Raw genomic sequence first — 19,211 nt, forward strand, 5'->3', positions numbered from 1 at the left:
CACAACAGGAAGTACAACCACGATCACATGGTAAGTCATTTCCATGGAAACTGATAACATTTTCCATTAAACTGGAATTAATTTCAGGCTATAATCTGCTTAAGGACACAGAATGCTTAAGGATGCAGCAAGATAGCTAATGCCATATGTAGAAAAAGGAAACGGCCAAACCGTGGGTATAATTGGAGTGTAAAGGAGTGAGAGCAGGACTGAGTGTAAGAAAACTCTGTCCCAGCACATCACGTCACAGGCAGGAAATGCTCCCTGCCCTCCATTACCACCGGATCTCACTACGTGGGTTTCCCTGCAATGGACTGGGTAAATAGTGCATGTGGAATTATTGGAATTGATATAACTTTTCCAATTTTTTAATGGTTTTAGTTAACCTTTTAATTAGTTGTTAATAAGTAGTGTGTGTGGCCTTAAAATTTAGCTGGCATTGAGCAGAATTTAACATAAACTGACATTGTGAGAAAATTGGGAAAATTACTGAAACTTTAACCTTTGATAAACTAACCTTGATAGGATTTAATGAGCAAAGCCTGGGAAGAGAGAGATGTATTGTTGAAATTGGATACAAGGAGTGCAGAATTTATGGACCACATGGACATTCTGCATCAGGGTCTCTGTGGAGGCTGGGATTCAGTCACACACACCCCCCAGCACTGTGAATAAAGTAATGTCTGGCTTTCTAAGACTAAAAATGCAGTGTTAGAGGATTTTATTATCCTTCCCTTGTCCATTAACTGTGCCATGGATCTCTCCTAGCTCAGGAACAAAAAGTATTGATTAACTGCCTTATTAGCCACACGGCATCCATGATTGCCAAGGCCACCCAGCCCCCAGAGCTTCCCTTCCACCCTCCATGGCCCAGGATTCACCTCCAGCCCACACCAGAGCTATCAGTCCCTGTTCCAGCAGCACTGCAGGTTGTCCATTTTCACCTTCCCCCAGCCTTTCCCAGTCCAGCCATGGCCCCAATGAGCCAAGCCCACCAGCAGAACAACAGCCCTGCCTGGCTCGCTCCCTAAGCCCTGCCTGGCCATCCCTGCACATGACTCTGAGCTACAAGATGACTTCCCAGCCTGAACTCATCCTGTCTCATCACCATGAACATGACCCATGATCACCCTGCAGGGGTGATTGAACCTGCTGAGGGTGTCCAGGCCTGCCCTGCTCCGTGGATGGGGACAGTGGGACAGACAGACTGTGGTGTCAGCACACTCAGTTCCCAGCTCCCGGGTCTGAGGGAGCTGCCAGCCCTCACTGCACCTGGGCACAAAGGTTTGCAGGACCATGACAGCCACATCCTGCTGCCATGGCAGTCCTTGCCGGGAAACTACACCCCAACCCACCACAGCATCAGGCAGCCCAAAAGGCCCTGTTGTTGCTGTAACTACAAGCTATAGGACAGGTGGCAGTGAGGCAGTCCCAAGGGAACTGGGCCAGCAGAATTCCTCCTGTCAATTTATGGGTTGTGGAGAAGTGTTCCAATTGGTAGCTGGATTTGTTGGTTTCCCACAACTAAAAGTCACAGTGATTAGGCCTTACATCCACTTCTTCAGCTCCTTCTTGAGAAACAAGTGCCATTGAATAGGCCTGTCGGCCCACATGGCCCGAGGTATTGAGGAACAAGAGATAAAAGCTGCTCCCACCAGTGATTTGTTTTGATTAACTAGTAGGGTTGTACTAAATTCCCTGGCAGTGTTCAAGGCCTGGTTGGATGGGGCCCTGAGCATGGACCCACCTGATGTAGTCGGTGGCCCCCCTGCCCAGAGCAGGGGGTTTGGAACTAGATGATCTTTAAGGTCCCTTCCAACCCAAACTATTCTATGACTTTTATGATTTCTTTGATAACTTGTATCTAGGTGGGATGTATTCATGATCTCACAGTGCAAAAAGGTAATGGTGGCTGGTTCACCAGATACACTCTCCCCATTTACCTTCCCAGCTCTCTAAACAAGTTATCACTCTGCTTATGAAGCAGGTGCGAGGTGTCAGCATCAGCCCTCAGATGAGGATGTTGTACCTACAGCAGCTCCCAGCACTTGGAAAGTGCTCAGTTTCCATAACTGGGGTGAATGGTGTCAGGCTAACCCAGTATCCAGACCCCTGGGGTGGGATGGATGATGGTGCACTGTCTCAGCCCAGTGACATTCAATAACCATAAGTGGCACAGCTCTTGCAGCCTCCACCAAGAGCACGTTTTGTAGTTTTTAATCTAGGCAAAGTGAGGAGAAGAGCAGTCACCACTAACGGAAATTATTCTTCCTTTTATGAGGAATGGCTTCAGGTGAAGAATTCCACTGAGTGAACATGAGTTCCCTCTTCTTTGTCTTCTCCAAAGCAACAGTAATGAACTGTGCTTTCCCTCCCTCTTTCCCTCCCTCTTTCCCTGTGCAAGTGTAAACCCAAGTATGAACAAGATGCTGTGTAATGGGACACACCTCTCACATCAGAACAATCTGTAGTGGTTTTTGCAGATTCACAGGCAGGTTATTGAAGATTCTTCATACGAAGACACAGACTGGAATAAGGTGATGTGCATTGCCTGTTCTGGAGCTACAGAAAAACAAAGGTCACCAATCTTCCTGGCAGTCAAGGGCTCCTGAAGATGCATGCACAAATAGCAAACCTGCTATCTTGGAGATGGGACTAGAGGGAAATCCAGCTTAGTATACAGTTCAGAGGAGAGAGCATGAAAAAGGTGAGGTTTCTTGGCACTTACCCACCTGATCGAACCACTACAACTGCAATCAATATCAAATTCTCACAATCTTCCATGACTTTCATGGCTCTTTCATCCATTTTCCCTTCAGATGAACTGAGGAAATAACCCACTTGTATTATCTTCATGTCTGTTGTGCAGATGAAGAAATGGTGCATTTGTATATGTGAAGGGAGTTCTCTTATCTCACATGGCTGGGAGTCTGAGAGACACAAAATGGTGAACCATAGGTGCCTTTATTTTTATAGAAATAATTTAAATCTGAGCAAGAAGCACACCTTTGTCGTAACTTCAAAAGAAGTGAAAGGAAAAACGACACATCCTGTTTCTACAAACCCTTTTCCAGTAACTCTAAGGAAAGTCTTTAAAGGTTTAAGGGTTTGGAAAGATACTTACCTTCATTCATAGTCTTCCTGTTTTCCTCTGAGGTCAAACAGATTTATGTGTGAAAGGACAACCTGCACTTGACAGAGTGAAGCTATGTGCTGCTTCTTGGTTACACCAGTTCTGCAAAACTAATCCCAGAGCCTCTGCCTTTTCTGGTATTTTTGAACTCAATAAAAACACAAAGACTTGAAGATTATATGGAACATTTGCTACAGTGTTTTCTCATTATTAAAGTAGAGCATCTGCTGAAATAACAAAGAAATCGTGCACAAAGCAAATGAAAATTCTGGAAAATCTAAAGTCAAGAAAGTTAATCTGAAGGTTAACAATGTCCATGGTGCAGCCAAGCTCAGATCTGTCTGCTATCTGTTCCCAAGTCAATATCTTCATTCAAGGACTTCCCTCTGCCACCCTACAAATTCTTCTCAATGGCACCCAAGTTGTGATGGGAACAAGCTCTGACACTTAGAAGTGGACAAGTAAGTCCAAGTAAGTCCAAGTGGACAAGAACAGTCCAGCTGCATTTCCCTGAAGCTGCCCTTGAACACAGGGCAAGAAGTGGCTTCTGGGATCATCGAGGCTTGCCCTGGAGTCCAGTTCCTGGACTCAGCAGGAGACACAAGAGCATAAATCATATTTTTTCAAGCAAACTCCCCTGTGGACCATTTACAGACTATCCTCACCTGTCCCCAGAGCCTCTTGAGCAGGAGATGGCCACCCGCCAGCTCCTCGCATCCTGACCCACTTTTCCTGAGAAATCAGCAAGGGAGAGTTTCACAGACAAGAGGAAATCCCTAAACAGCATGCAGCCCAGAGAGTGGAAAGTTTTTTCTTGGGTTTGTTGTGTTTTGTTTTTTTTTTTTACCCAACTTCCCAATGAATGTATTTGGCAGCTCGCTGTCCCTGTCAGCACAGGATCCCAGCGGAAGCCAGAGCTGGGAGGGCTCTTCCTGCCCGGGGGGGAGGCCTTCCCAGGAGTGCAAGGGATTTACTAATCGCCACCTTTCACTCCCTCATCCCTCTCTGTGTCCCACTGAAGGCCATGTGCAGAGGCAAGCTGCAGACAGGTCTGCTGGTGGCTGGCTACTTTGTGTACCTGCTGGTGGGTGCCGCGGTGTTCCAGGCACTGGAGAGGACCGCGGAGAAGCAGGAGAAAATGGCAGCTGCCCAGATGAAGGAGGCTTTTCTGCAGAGCTTCAGGCAGCTCACGGTGGTGGAGATGGAGCAGTTCATGAAGGTAAGTGGAGCCCTGTGGAAGTCCTTTCTCCCTGCTCTTTCCTCATTATTTGTTGTTTCCTACTCAGCCTTGCTACACAGGTTGACTTTCACTGCTCTCCTGATGCGGTCACTTGGATGCTTTTAGCAAACCCCTCTCCCGTCTGAGAGGGTCACTCTGAAGGTAAATACAGCTCGTGTAGCTGGACAAAACCTTGTCTGTGGTAGTTATTAACAGTCCCCATCCTGCAATGTCCTTTTTTTGGTGTGGGGGGTTCTTGCCTCCTGTTGATTCAGCTCTCAGTGTGGCTGTGCTCATACACAATGGGTGGAAAGGCAGGAAAAATAAGGCTGTCTGAAATGAATGGCTGTGGCTTCCACTTACAACAGTGTCACTGGTAGCACCAAGGAACAATAAGGCAAGGTCTGAATGGGGGGGGTGGGGAAAGAAGCCCAAATTACTACCAGGAGAGTGGCATGGTCAGGGCTTACTTTCTGAAGATGGTATAGAAGTGAAACAGGTAGTCTGGTCAGAGGGAAAGTGTTTCTGATCACAGCACAGTGAGCTGAGAAGTACGGTTGTCTCTCCATCATCAGTATTTCCTAGCTCTATCTGCTACAAGATAGAGAAAATGAGGAGTGACAGCCCTGTGTGGAAGCATTTCCACATGGGAGAGGAATGGAGCTCTTAATGGGTTTGTTTGCAAAATAATGAAAGGTGGGGAAGAACTGGTATTTCTAATAACACAACAAGCAATTCAGCCCCCTTTTCACCTACACATGCACTCTCTTCACCTTAATTGGTTTTTATGGGTAGGGGAGTAAAAAAAAAGATGAGCTTTTCAAGACAAAGAAATCTTTGTGCAAGGGCTATGGAATGATTTTTGTTAGCCCTGATTTTCTGTAACACCAGCAAAACGGATAGTGAGGGAGGAAGCAGGGAGGAAGACTTTGCTGGTGCAATTTATTCCAGCTTGTGTCTTGCCTCTGGCAGGGCTCTGTCTTGGATTTTATCTCAATTGTTTCTGTACAAACCAGCCTGCCTTCCAGATGTCCAGTCTGATCTTCTCTGTTTGCTAAAGGCAATTTTAATTATTTTAATTATTATTATTTTTTTTAACTTAAATAAATTAACAGGACTTAGAATTAAAACAAAGGGAAAGAAGAGTCTGAAAATGCTTAAAGTGATAGATGACAGGGCTTGAGAGGCTTGGATAGTCAAGCCCCTTAAGGCAGGGTAGTCTCAACTCACTCCAAACCATCTCTGACAGATGTTACTCTAACCTCATCTCAAAGGCCACTTTGTAAATATGTTCATGTTTGTTCATACATGCAGTTTGGAGAAGAGTGTATATGTCCAGCTTTGCAAATCAGTGGACTTTCTTTGAAGGTAATTCTGTGACACTAACCAGAATACAGTCCTAAAATTAAATTCTGGGTGTATGTCATGTGTGCCCTGCCACAACTCCCCGATGCACCCATGGCACAGATCAGAGTCACTGCTCAGTGTGCCTGTGCACAGGTGGGTGATCAGATCCTGGATCCACCAGTGCCACCTCAAGGGTGAATACAAATCTAGCAACCAGCCATCCCATCCCTTAGTCTAGCTCTGCCACATCCTAGCCATCTATAGGATCATTTTTTCCCAAAGTACTCAGACTAAAAGAATCAAGGTCCTTGATCCCACTGAAAGAAAAAGCACTAAAAGTTCTCGTAACACCCACTAAGGCAATCAGCATCAACGGGGCAGAAGATGAACACTGAAAACCACCAACTAACTGCTACCCAACCTTGGAGGTGAAGGTGTGAGTAGTGTAGAGGATCACCACAGTCAGGTGAGTGGTACTCACAGGAAAGGAGCAGTAGTTGGATATACCTGCAGTATTGTTGCATCATGCACTTCAGAAAAGCAGTCATGATGATACCAAACTTTGCCTTCTCTCCCAGAACCTGACTGAAGCCATTCAAAATGGAGTATACCCTGTTGGAAATGAATCACGGTTTGAAGAGAGCAACTGGGATTTCAGTAACTCCTTCTTCTTTGCAGGCACAGTTGTCTCCACAATAGGTAGGTCTAATGCTTTTCATTTGTGTGTGCTTCATGCGTGAATGATGCTTATTACCTCTGGTAATTAGGACATGAATGGATAATACTTTCCAGGATAAAAACTCCAGCCCTTCATTGACACTGACAGTAAGCAGCCATGGACTTAGTCCTTACCACTGCACAGCTCTTCGTGCATTATTTTGGCTTGTCCAATAGCAGTAGCCTTTCATATTATTTCCCACTTGTTTCTTCTTTTCAAGCCATCTGTTAAAATGTTTGCTCTGCTGACAGTTGTGTGTGGGAGATCACTTTCCTGGTCTTTACTCCAGGATCAAATAGGCTTTAAATCTGAGAGTGCTGTAAAGGATAAAAAAATGGTAGGAAGTAAGTGAACCCTGCTGGGGCATGAGCACTGTCTCAATAACCTGTCTTGAGCTGTTAATTCACATATTGAATTAGTAATATGCCAGAAGGAAAAAAATGGTAAGAGTGAAAGGCAAATACTGAGACCTTTATGCTGCTGCTTCAAGCTGTTCTGACCTTTTCAGGGCCCACCTGCTCCTACCTGCTTCTCCCTTTCTCTCAAATATGCATCCCAAAAAGTGCAGGCCTGCCAAGCTTAAGCACAAAATCCATACTGTTGGCACCTGCTTCACACTCTCATGAAGTGGAAGTCAAATCTATGTTTTTGCAGAGTGAAGCTGAGGCCTCCCTCCCACTACACCCTAAGCACAGCTGCTCCACTGATCCATGAGTGTTACATATTACAAAGGCCCAAATGTTGTCCTAGCATCAGGCCAGGTGTTTAGGTGTTGCATGAACCCATGTGGAGATCTTCTGCTGTAGAGGAAAGGCAGGAAAGTCCTTGGCTCTGTGCAAGTGCTGCAAAGCAAGAACTAAAACATCTCTCAATTAGAAACACTGTTTTCAGCACAAATCCAAAGAAGAAAATTAAGTACCCCAGCCAAAATAAGCACACCCACCCCTCATTTCGTGTACCATTTACATCGTGCCCAAGTCTCACACTATCCAACACATTTTCAATACTCACCACCATTCTTCCCATCCTTTGATATAATACACAGATATCATTCCCTTAGTCTATGGATTACCCCTGTGAAATGTCTGTAAAATGTCCATAAAGGTCCAGAGATGTCCACAAAATGCCCAATGAGTTCATTTAGGCCATGACTTTGGGCTCAATCTGTTGTGGTGGTCACTCAGGACAGGAGGGGAGCTGTGTGAGTTGGAGTTACTGATCACCAAAGGCAGCTCAGGTTGGGTCACTGCTGCACTTGCACTGCTTCTTGCAAGCCTTCTCCACTGGTTCTGGTGGCTCCTGCTGTAGTAATTCCCATAACATGCAACTCAGGTCCCAGGTTACAACAATATATTTCCTTTACCATCTCCGCCCTGGTCCCTTTGAGCCAGGTCATATGGTTTAACATTGCAATGAACTCTTCCTTTTGCCTCTGCTCCAGCCTGGATTTATCCACAGACTGTGGTCCCTTAGGGTTGGTTGTACCTGCTCCAAGCGGAGCCTTATCCGTGAGCCACAGTCTCTCCAGAGCTGTACCTGCTGCAGCATAGACTTATCCACAGCCATAGTCACTTCGAGGTGCACCTGCTCCAGCATGGCCTTATCCATGGGCCTCAACGCTTTCAGAGCTGTACCAGCTCCAGCGTGGCCTTACCCACAGCCACGGTCCCTTCAGATGTGAACCTGCTGCAACATAACCTTACACCTGGCTACAGTCCTTCCAGGGGTGTGCCTGTTCTGTCATGGGTTTATCCATGGACACATGCTTTGAGCTGCTCCAGCGTGGACTTATCCACAGCTACGGATGATCCAGTGTACCTGCTGCAGTGTGGGCTCATCCCTGGGCCACAATCCCTTCACAGGTACACCTGCTGTGGCACAGACATAACCACAGGCCTTTTAAGATGGACCTGCTCTGTCACAGGCTTATCCAGAGCCACAGATGTTTCAGGGTGCCCTGCTCCCACCTGGACCCATCCACACTCCCTTTGTCTGTGAACTCAGGTTCACTGGAGTTCCAGCCTGCCCATGACTGGCACAGGAACAGCCATCACTGTGAATGTGTCCCACTTCCTTCTTCTTCCCCCAGCTTTATATGCTGAACATTACACCAGATGGTCTGGAATGTCCCTTAGGTGAGGTGGAGTCACCTGTCCCGGCTGTGTCCCCTCCCAGCTCCTTGTTTACTTCCAGCCTCCTCGTTGGTGGGGTGGGGTGAAGAGCAGAAAAGGCCTTGACTCTGTGCAAGCCCTGCTCAGCAATAACCAAAACAGCGCTTAATTAGCAACACTGTTTCTGGCACAAATCCAAAGCACAGCCCCATACCAGCCGATGGGAAGAAAATTAACTCCATCCCAGCCAAAACCAGTGCCTGTTTCTCTGCACCTTCGCCACAAAGGTCTGTTGTGAACGCGTGTCAGGTACTTCTCTTCACCAGCTTTTTTTTCCATGAAAATGGAATATTTCTGCAACAGGAGCACAACAAAACTCATGCATTTGGGATCTTGTAGACAAAAAAATCACTCAGTTGTTTTATTTGTCTTTTCCCCCAAAAGAAAACATTGCATTTTCCAAGTAATGCATGCCTTGAGATGAACTGTGCTTGGGAAATGCCTTTTCCCAGGGTCATTGGTAGAGTAAGGACAAACACAAAGGGCAGTACTCTTGCACTCAGGGATGTACCTCATGGTGTCTAAGAGTCTCCAGATCATTAAAAGACATGTTTGGAGTTGTTCCACTACTGAGATAAATCCTCTTTTAGTAGGACTTTAAGACAAATATCTCTGTGGCTTGAATACATCAGCCACCAGTGGGATCTGGACTAATTAGCACCATTTATTCCAATGCACATTGAGCTCCTTGGGACTGGAGCCAGTATCTGGACACACCAGCTTACTGGGATTTAGCCAGAGAGGTCACTAACACACAGGCAGATCAACAAGAAGCTAGAAATGGCTGCATGTGATTCTAACAGCCTGGGACTCCAGCCTTGATGTCTTCCAGATCCTCAGACTTCTGTTTTCTGTCTTTCCATGTATTTGTTGCAGGACAGAGCACATTACCCATAACTGCTTCTAGATTGAACTTTTGTTCCCACTAAGTCTGTGTCGGGAGCACACAGTGCTCTCTGCATCACCCCAAACATGCAGGGTGAATCACTTCATCTGCTTACTGCCTTTTTCAGAGAAGAAAAGAATTCACGTGTCCTGAGAAGTGCTAACCACATCTTTTGGGGTCACAGGCAGGCTGGATTGGGGGTAGGGTTGAACGTGACTGTGGACTGCTCCAGTACTCTGGAATATCTTCTCTAACCAATCTTTTTTTTCATAGGCTATGGCACGTTACATCCTAGAACTGTTGGGGGACAGATCTTCTGTGTGTTTTTTGCTCTGTTTGGAATCCCTCTCAACATTGTTTTTCTGCACCGTGTTGGTAAGATGCTCTCACTGCTGTGTAAAAAGCTGGGGAAATTCCTGTATGAGAAAGGAATGAGAAAGGTAATTGTTTCTACTTACTCAGGCACAGTTATATGCTCAACTCTAGTTTTTCTTTTTCTCCAGTTTTATGCTGCCTTATCCTCTAATTTATCTGTTCTCATGCTATGTTAGACGTGCTAGGAGAGGGAGAGACAAATTCTTCACTCACGGAGCTAAGCAGACGTGGCAACTGTAGAGATATTCAGAGAAAGGGATGCATTTTATCTTCCCATCTAAATGCAGACATCCAGCCCCCTTCAGCAATCAGTGGAGAGAGTAGGCATCCCATCCCACTTCTCCAGACACTTACCTCGGGACCTAACACTCTAGGGAAGTACATGCCTCCCTTTATAACCAGTAAAGATGATTAAACATCTCATTGTGAGGCAGCAAAAAGCAGGTGAGCTGTGAAAAGCTGTTAGAAGTAGGTGAGCTGCTGAGGCTTTAATGAATATTGACTCAATGAATAGCATGTCACTGCTCCTAACTCATTACACAGTCCTTTACTCCCTCTCCACCTTTGACTCTGGCAATAGGGAAGCATCAGATCGAAGTTGTTCATTTGAGCCCAGCTGCTGAAAGGTGAGGAGACACCTGTAAAGGGCTAGAGACAGGATGTGTCTTGTCTGGTGTATGTCCCAAGTTATTTGCAGCTCCTCCCTTTCTCTCACCACTGCTGAGGAAGTAAGAATAGGTTTTCTGTGTCTCCTACTGTTCTCTTTCAGGATAAGGTATGAATGCTACAGATAACCCTGTTCAGATTGCTGAATTTCTTGCCATATCTGACAAACTTAAATAGAAATTAGGGCTTGCTCAGATAGAGACACAAGCAAGTGCACAATGCATGAGGACATGGAAAATTATCCAACAGTTGCCATTGATTTTCAGGCAATCTGGACTAATAAAAATCTATACATGAAATATATGCATGTCTGGCTGATAAATCTTAACATATAACAAGACTTTTTCTCCAGTCAAGGCTTCTTCATGACTGCTGGGAAGTAGAATGGTTCAAAAGTCACTGTCCAGGCACTTCTTTATCAGGACCTCATTAGTTAATGGTTTTCTTGTAGTAAGATATTCACTGGGTAGGAGAAAAGTTGTGGCACTGATGCAATGAGAAATAAAGTCAATAATCAAGACTCTTGAAGATAATACTGTCAGAAATGGTGCAAATATTTTTTGTAAAAAAGTCCGTTTTCCCAGGCAAATTTAAATGTCTTTAGGTGGTAACCCTGAATACCTAAAAATTAAAAATGATGTAGTCTAGTGATAAGTGGAAATAGTCTGACTCCAGAAAAAGTCATTGGATAGGAATTCCTCCTATACTCGTGGTCACTGATACAATCACATAAAAGACTACATCTTCCAGGGCTACTGTGGACATGAAACACCCATAACACATGGCTTCCCCCTGCTCCCAAGCAAGGCTGGGGTGCTTCCAGAGGAAAAGCACTCAGTAGAAATCCTTCCGTCCCTGTGGTCCTAGATAGCCACCCACTTTGAACAGCCACCACTATATATGGCCTACTAGCGTGTCAAGTCATGATTATAATTGAACTGGTTTATTTTTCAGAAGAAGATCAAATTTCTGACCCTTTTGTTCTTCCTGGCAACGGGGATCCTAGTTTTTCTGTGCTTGCCATCAGTCTTCTTCCAGATAACAGAGGGCTGGTCCTACAGCGAAGGAATTTACTTTGCATTTATCACCCTCAGCACCATTGGCTTTGGAGATTATGTAGTAGGTAAGGTTGACTGCAGAGAGGAGACACATCAAAACAGCAGGTTTATGACTGTAATTCCCATGGGTTGACTGCACAGGCCACCAGTGTGCTGTAGAGACAAATCTGTCAACAGGAGTCTTTGACTAATCTTTGCCTTATACAGTTCTGGGGGAAATACTCTTTTCTCAGGGATTTTATGTGCTGACAAATATAATGAAATGAGGTGCTTTGGGATGCAAAGAAGACAAGTATTTTGGTGAGGAAAAGAGAAGTGTAAGGGGAGAATTCAATGAGCTTGGCAATTTGTACACACCAAAAGGGAACAGTTAGAGACAGTCATACAAAACAAGGCACATATCACTGCTTTAGCTATCTAAGACTTATGTTTCAAAGTGTAGAGTAAAGAAATAAGTGATCATGTTTCAGAATACATGATTTTACACAACAGACAGAGAGGTGGAAATCCCAGTCATGGGAAAGCGAAGAAATCTACTCACTCTTTGAGAAGTTGGCCTAAAGATATGTATCACTGCAAAAGTGGCCTTCTTTGATCTCCTGAGCATCTCTGAAGGTTCTCTGTCTTCACAAACCAGAGCTTAGGAGTTCCCCTGAAGGAAAACTGTTTAAGATACATTCAAGCATTCCAGAATGCTTCTCAAAACGCTTCCGTGGATCTGCTGACCAAAATACACTCTCCGAGGAATTTCCAGAGGAAGTCCAAAATGTTCACCAGGAGCCAAATCAGTGTCCACAGAAGAAGCAAGCAAACACCTGGACTCCATGGAGAATCAAAGATTTCTCTACAATCACCTGTCCTGCCAGCATCTTGCCAGCCTGAACAACTTCTCAGTGGGGATATGCAAAGGAAGCTGTGTATCTAATGCTGTGCTGTCCCTACAAAGAATCTGGAAGCCTCCTGTTCCTTTCTGAGGGACAGAAATCCACCACAACCTCTACAGCACTTTCCTCCTCTGCAGCCATATTACTTTACAAATGCAATTAATTGTATTTTAATTTTTTAAATTGTTATTTTAAAATAACAATTAGATAGGCCTCCTGGCTTTATGATTTCACCTTCATTAGGATGACTTAACTGGAGCTGAAATATTTTTCCCTGCCAGTATTTATCTTAATTTGCCTTAACAACAGTAATAAAATAGTGATAGGTTTAATGCTTCACATCTTTACAGTGAGGCAAGCAGAATCAGTGACTGCTCTGAGTGTCAGGCATTGCTTACAGATGACAAGTGGTTTTGTGCTGGCCAAGTGGAACAGAACAGGTTTGAGTTTATTTGCATTTTAGTAATTCAAAACTGTTTTGTAGCTAAGCCTGTTTTGGGTAGGGAGACACACTAGGAAGGTGGCAGAGCCTGGATTTAACTGTTTGGAATATATGTGCATATAGGTGATACCTCTAGGGTGAAACTCCCTGTGGGCTGTTAACCAAATATGTGCCCTGCTCAAGTCCAGTTTTGAGTTAACATTATAAAGATGTTGCCAGTTGCTTTGCTAACCCCACATCTTGAACTTCGGATAAGAGCACAAGGAGATGCTTTGTACCAAGGCTGAGAATGTCTCTGCCAACTCAACTCCAGCAGAAGGAAAAGAAACAGCTGTTGGATATCTATCCATGAGGACAGACCTGCCCAGTCCTACCCCATTTCCAGAGCTCCTGCATGACGAAGAACAAAAATCTTGCTCATTAACCTGTGCAGTTCAGAGCACTGCAGGATTTGACAGGAGTTGCCAGCATCCTGACTCCTTCCATGCAGGTTCTCAAAGGGAAGTGATCCACCAGGTTTGTGGTGATCTCCCTGTCCATGGACATGGCTGTGTTATCAACTATGTGGAGTCCTGGCAGTGACTTGGAGCACTCAGTAAGCAATATCACCAAGTTTTCCTGCAGATGCCAGTGCCACATCACTTGTATCATGGTGATAATGTTGTGTGGGACCAAGTTCAGTAGGAGCAAATGCTTTGTTGTGTGTTGGGGGTAGATTGCTGACATATGAAAGATCAGACTAAACGACCCACACAGAACAGCGAGTGTGAGATACTGGCTGATGCTAAGAGGGTTGCACTGAATGAAATGAGCTTTGGTTCACTGGTTTCCAGTGCAGAAAGTTGTGTTCTTGGCATGTGTCAATGAATTCTCATCAGTCACCTAGTTTTTTTAATGGAGGAAGCTCCTGAAACCATAGAAAAGTAAGGTAGGAATTGCAAATGCTCTCTTTGTATGAACACAGGTACCTATAATTTAAAGGAAATATTTACTAGGTTGTAATCACACTCTGCTAGAAATACAGAGAATTACAATAAGCCAGGTAGTAATGGTTGTGTGATTATAGCAGCCCACTGTGCTCTGCTTTTTATGCTTTGGGAGTTTGGGAATATTTCCAAGATAATAAGTACAATTTAACACTACTTCCCACATAATTGCATTTACCTGTAAATGCAGCAGTTGAACCAGGAGTGATATACTATAAGGGGAAAAAATATCCTGCTCTCATGCTAATTCACCTCAATCACAGAATCATAGAACCATGAAATGATTCACTTCAATCCCAGTGTGTCTTTTGACAGGCCAGCATATTTGTGCTAGCATATATCAGTTTACTGCAACAATAAACACAATAAACCATTGCTCAGCCTTAATCAAATGCTGGAGAGTCTCCATTACAATGAAAAAGTCACCCTGAAGTTCTCAGTGTAAAATATATTGATGAATTCATTAAACTGTTCCACTTTACTTTGGCAAGGGAATTTTAACTTGTTAATTTTCTTCTTCTTTCTCTCCCTTTATCTTCAGGCAAACAGTCTGGCAGGAATTACTTTTCCTACTATCGAGTGCTGGTGGCCATTTGGATTCTTTTTGGCCTTGCCTGGATTGCTCTGCTGTTTAATTTATTGACAACGGTACTAGAAGATACTGAAAAAATAATTGTCAAGGATCTCCAGCAAATTGGAAAGGTGAGTAAGGACAATGGAGCAAGCCAACAAAGAAGATGCTGGCCTGTTCAGTTTATTCCAGAAGAAGAACTACCACCACCACGTGCTGGAGGGGATGCACAGAAAATGGAGTCATTAACAGCAGATTCTGAACACACAAAAAATGAAAAAAAATAGTTCTCTAATAGAAAAACTATTGCCATAACATATAAGAGTTGAATTCTTCATCGGAGAGTTGTTAGTTAGTTATTCTAAAGAAAATCCCGTGGAAATAAAATTTTTCCTACCTTTTGCTGAGATATGACCTTTTAGAACTCAAGACTCAAAGTTGCACAAAGCCTGAATATTAATGGTAAGAAATTTGCTCCTCAATTTGCAGCTGGGTTGTGGTAACAACCTGAGAAGTGCACTTGCTTTGCAATGTGTTTTTAAGGTGCTTTCACAAAAATGCAGAGGAGGGGCACGGTGGAGCTTGTTGGCTCTGTTTGGATTTTGCTGCTTGCAAAAAATCATATCTCTTCCAGGAACTGACATGCACAAGCTTTTCTGAGGCATTGCATAGCACTTTTGGAAGAAGAAATAAGGATATATATGAGAAATAAATAACTGAATAGATGCCTGATTTGAGCCATCATATTGGATAAAGTGTTGTGGTCTGAAAGATGTGTTTAAATGGCAAGACCTGGGCTCAGTTCAGGGACATCAGAAGCATCTAATGGACAGGGTTATGGAAAGGTTAACATGTTAGAAATGATTCATTCTACCTCTTCCTGTTTTATACTAAGTTGAATAAAGGCAATTTTACCTTTTATCCCTGTGGCTCTGAAAACCCTTTCTGACAGTGTTTATGAAGAGCACATAAATCCATGTCTTGAATTCAAATGTTATAATAATTTTATTCTATAAGCTTTTTAGAATAACAGAGACCGGATTGAAAGGAGGAGTCCTCACTGCATCAGAGCCTTTCTGCTATGTTTGTATTGCATAGGAACCATGAAGTCATTCTGAAGGGCTGTAGCTTTCCAAGTGTGAGTGGTGTCTAAACCTTCAACCAGGTGAAAAAAAAAGGATGCTGGACCTGGGCATGGTTTTTCAGATGTACTGTCTGGATTGCAGGCCACTTCTGGGTGAAGACTGTGACCTTCTAAGGCTCAGTCTCTGTATCATGTGCCTTCTGTGTGTCAAAAGTGCAGGGAAACCCAACCCTGAAGTGTGCCATGGGTGTATATGGTCACACCAAAAGTCAGCCTAGTCCAATACCCTATCTCTGATCATGCCTCCAAAGAGTGTAAGAAAGAGGCAGCTCTGCCCTGACCCAGTGCTGGGGTCAAATCCCTCTTCTAGCAGCTGGGGGCTCAAGGCTACCCAAAACAGGTGGTGGGGTCTCTGTACATCAAATCCTATGAACTTGCCCACATGTTGAACTCACATCAGTGCCCACAGGACCCACCCAAGGCAGTCCATAGCTTTAGTACACAAAGTGCCTCTCTTTGACGGTGTTGAACATGCCACTTGACAGGTTTTTGTGAGCCCCTCAAGCTCCTGTTTTGTCAGACTGAATAACTGTTCTTTGATCACCCTCTGGGTGTTAGTTACAGCAAGATGAGTCCTTGCCAGAGTTATTCCTGTAGTAAAGGGAGAATAAATTACAGCTATAAAGTAATTTCAGGTCATAAAGATGCAATCAGCCTTGAAGTTGGATTCATAACTATTTCAGTCAAACAGAATCATGCTTCTTGCCAAAACAGTTCTGCTGGTTCAAGACCTGGCATGTAAACCTGACCAAATATGTACTTTCTTTCCCTCCACAAATTATTTTCCAGTGTTAGCCTCAAGGCTGACTTCTCACCTCATATGTCTCACTGTCAGTAAACCTTTCTGAGGCAGCAGGAACAAGAACTGACTGAAATTAGGGAAGGGTATCAAGGGTATCATAGGACACAGCGGTCTTGTGCAAGCCAGAATCCTGTTGCTGTCACAGGGCAACACCAGAGCCAGGCAGAGAAAGCAGCTGAATGCTCCCAGGCAGAGATCTCTTCACATCTCTGTTTTTCTCTCTGACCGAGCAGTGACCCACATTATTATTTTCCAGGTACAATTTTTTTTCCTCTAATTTTTTTTTCCCATCCCTTCCTACCAGGACTATTTTACCCCACTCCCAGTCTAATGGAGGTACTATCAGGGCTGGTTTACGGTGGGGTGGTCCTGCCTTGGGGTGAAATAACCATTTTGCACAGCCTCTCATAATTCCTTCCATGCCCCCCAGACCCAGTGAAGGGTTTTCTTCAACTTCTTCCCATTGTCCCACTTGCTCCCTGTTGTGACAAATAACACAACCCAGCCCTAGAACAAGCTGGTGATGCCCCATTGCAACGCAGAGCAACTGCAGATGCTTTTTTTAGACATTTCAGGAAGGGCAAGAGGGACATCCCATGGACTCTGACTGTAAACAGCAAGCACAGAGCCAGGCTTTGCTGCAAAACAGGACAAATTCTCTTTCCTTTGCACTGGTGAATGTCTAACAATAAGCCTTGAAACCCAAGCACTTCCCACTCTCGAGAGTCCATCTGCCCTGTGCAGTTACTGCCATAGAGGGCAGGTGATTCACCTTTTAACTTGTTCCTCTTGCCACGCTTCCCAGGTAAGGATGCAGCACAGAGGGACTGGAAAAGTTACCCAGGGACGGGGGATGCAGGAAACATTATCCAGGAATGCCCATCATGGGGCTGTCCTCCTTCGGGCACCAAGAACTGAGGTGTCCCTTCAGCTGTAGGTGCCAGCCTGGGAACACAGAAATCCACATCCACAAGGAGAAGCTCAACTGCTCTGAGAAAGAAGACCGGTCATTCATAAATCCTCAGCCCCGCGGGGAGCCCTTTTGAAGAAGGGTCTTAGCTTTGCTTCTCGTGCCCTCTCGTGGCTGTGCGCTGCGGACCCTCTCCCTCCGCGTTCCTGCCAAGTTTGGGTTGTTTTACTCCACCTCCCGCTGTGCAGTTCGGGTTTTGTCAGTGGGAACGGGAGGAAGCCGCCCTGTATTTTTATCGAGTTCATACGAGCTTGCTAAGGGCTAAAACACGCCTCATTCTCAAGAAGGAGATGGGGATGGGCACCTCAAACCGGTCCAGCCAGGGATCCTGCCTTATACCCACACTGAGACAGCTTTGTGGAGGTCAGCTGGGAATGTGACAGCCTTCTGTCAGCAAACCATCCTCACTGGCAGCATGCGGGGTGCCAGTGAGATGGAGTACACTCCTATCACATGCCTCATGCACAACCTTCCCGTGCATAACATCTGCTGAAGTGGCAGCATTCCCACCCCCTATCCCAGAGGGAAAGGGATCGATCTAGAAAAAAATGTACAAAAAACCAGGTTTGGGTGCAGGCTTTGGGAGCAGGGTGAGCTGGCCCAGGCTGTGGCACCCTGAAGGGCAGGCAGGGTCCCATGCAGCACGAGGGGTGGAGATATGAGCTGCTGATATGTGGAAGAAAGAACCAGCACCAAAGGGTGTGTGGTCCTCTGTGCTGGGAAAGGCAAGGGAAAAACCCGGGAAAGCTGCAAGCCAGGGTGGGAGAGGAACTTTTTTGGATGCAGTATTGTTTCTTGTGCTTAAGCTGAACAATAAGTCCGTGTCCAGAAGGGCTTAGGCACAGCAACAAATCTCTCCAGGGCTGGAGCAAGCAGCCTCTTTCAGCATTATCACAACAGCAGCAGAACTTGTCCTCACGTCACCCCTGAGAGGGGGAGCTGTTGATTCCTGTGCAGGTAATAGAGGCCCCAGAGGAAATTCAGTGTGTCACCTGAGTTCATGCATGAGACCTTTGGCTCTCTCAACCAGGACCAGGTGTCCTGGTGTTGCTTACTAATAAATTAGAGCCAGCTAATGGTTCTGTAGTTGTTGAGGTTAAGAAAACAGTCTTAAAATGAGAGCAAAATTAGAATGGAGATTCTACTCCACAGCTGGAGATTTAAAATAATCCCAAGATTTTTAATTCATGAGTATAAGCCAGGCTTTGCTCTTCTTCTGCACGTCCTCCTTGCCCCAGGGACAGAAACCAGGAATAAAATACGTTCCAAATCCCTCTTCTGCCAAGCTACGAGGTGACAGCAGTCCTCTGGAGACCAAGGGGAGGAGTTCTCCATTGGCAGATCTGTAGAGCCTGGAGCCTTTTCTGGGAGCTGCTCAAAGCCCTCACTGTGACCTATTCCCACTGCGCCGCTCAGGGAAATCCAGTTTTCACGGAGCAGCCTCCTGTGCAACTGCCAGCTCTCCCACTGCAGCTTGTTTTCAAATGGGAAACATTTCCAAGGCAAGCCAAATATTTTCCAATACATTAAACCAGTTGCTGAAAAACTCCAGGCGTATGGTGGTGAAATATATTATCTTGGATTAAATGGCAGCAGCATGTTCCTGCATTCAGTCCAGGCTGCTCCTCATACATCACCCACATCTTTGCTGCCAGCCAGGAAACAGGGTGCATTTCTCAGCTTGAAACCAAGGAAAAGCCACAAGGAATTATCTTTCCCTCAGAAATTCAATTGCCTCCAGAGAGAACAGGAGAAACTCTACTTTGATCTGTCTTTAATTAATATGTGGGCTGTTTAGGGATCGTTTGAGGTCTCCCTCAATTATTAGTCAGTTCATTT

The 19,211-nt window shown here is 45.0% G+C and overlaps 1 protein-coding gene across 2 annotated transcripts; it reads left to right on the forward strand.

Moving 5' to 3' along the window:
• The first annotated feature begins 651 nt into the window (after positions 1 to 651).
• Positions 652 to 15,377, forward strand: LOC135416395 (potassium channel subfamily K member 16-like). Of its 2 annotated transcripts, XM_064659497.1 has the most exons (6): positions 652 to 3,951; positions 4,155 to 4,352; positions 6,278 to 6,398; positions 9,748 to 9,914; positions 11,470 to 11,638; positions 14,427 to 15,377. In XM_064659497.1, the coding sequence occupies exons 1-6, from the start codon at positions 3,919 to 3,921 to the stop codon at positions 14,741 to 14,743; spliced, it is 1,005 nt and encodes a 334-aa protein (XP_064515567.1). In that variant the 5' UTR covers positions 652 to 3,918; the 3' UTR covers positions 14,744 to 15,377. The 2 variants fall into 2 exon arrangements, with proteins under 2 accessions (XP_064515567.1, XP_064515566.1); XM_064659496.1 differs by lacking the exon at positions 652 to 3,951 and having other exon boundaries at positions 3,985 to 4,352.
• Positions 15,378 to 19,211: the final 3,834 nt, after the last annotated feature.

Source organism: Pseudopipra pipra, chromosome 6 (genome assembly GCF_036250125.1).
Source record: "Pseudopipra pipra isolate bDixPip1 chromosome 6, bDixPip1.hap1, whole genome shotgun sequence".
NCBI classification, from domain to species: Eukaryota; Metazoa; Chordata; class Aves; order Passeriformes; family Pipridae; genus Pseudopipra; species Pseudopipra pipra.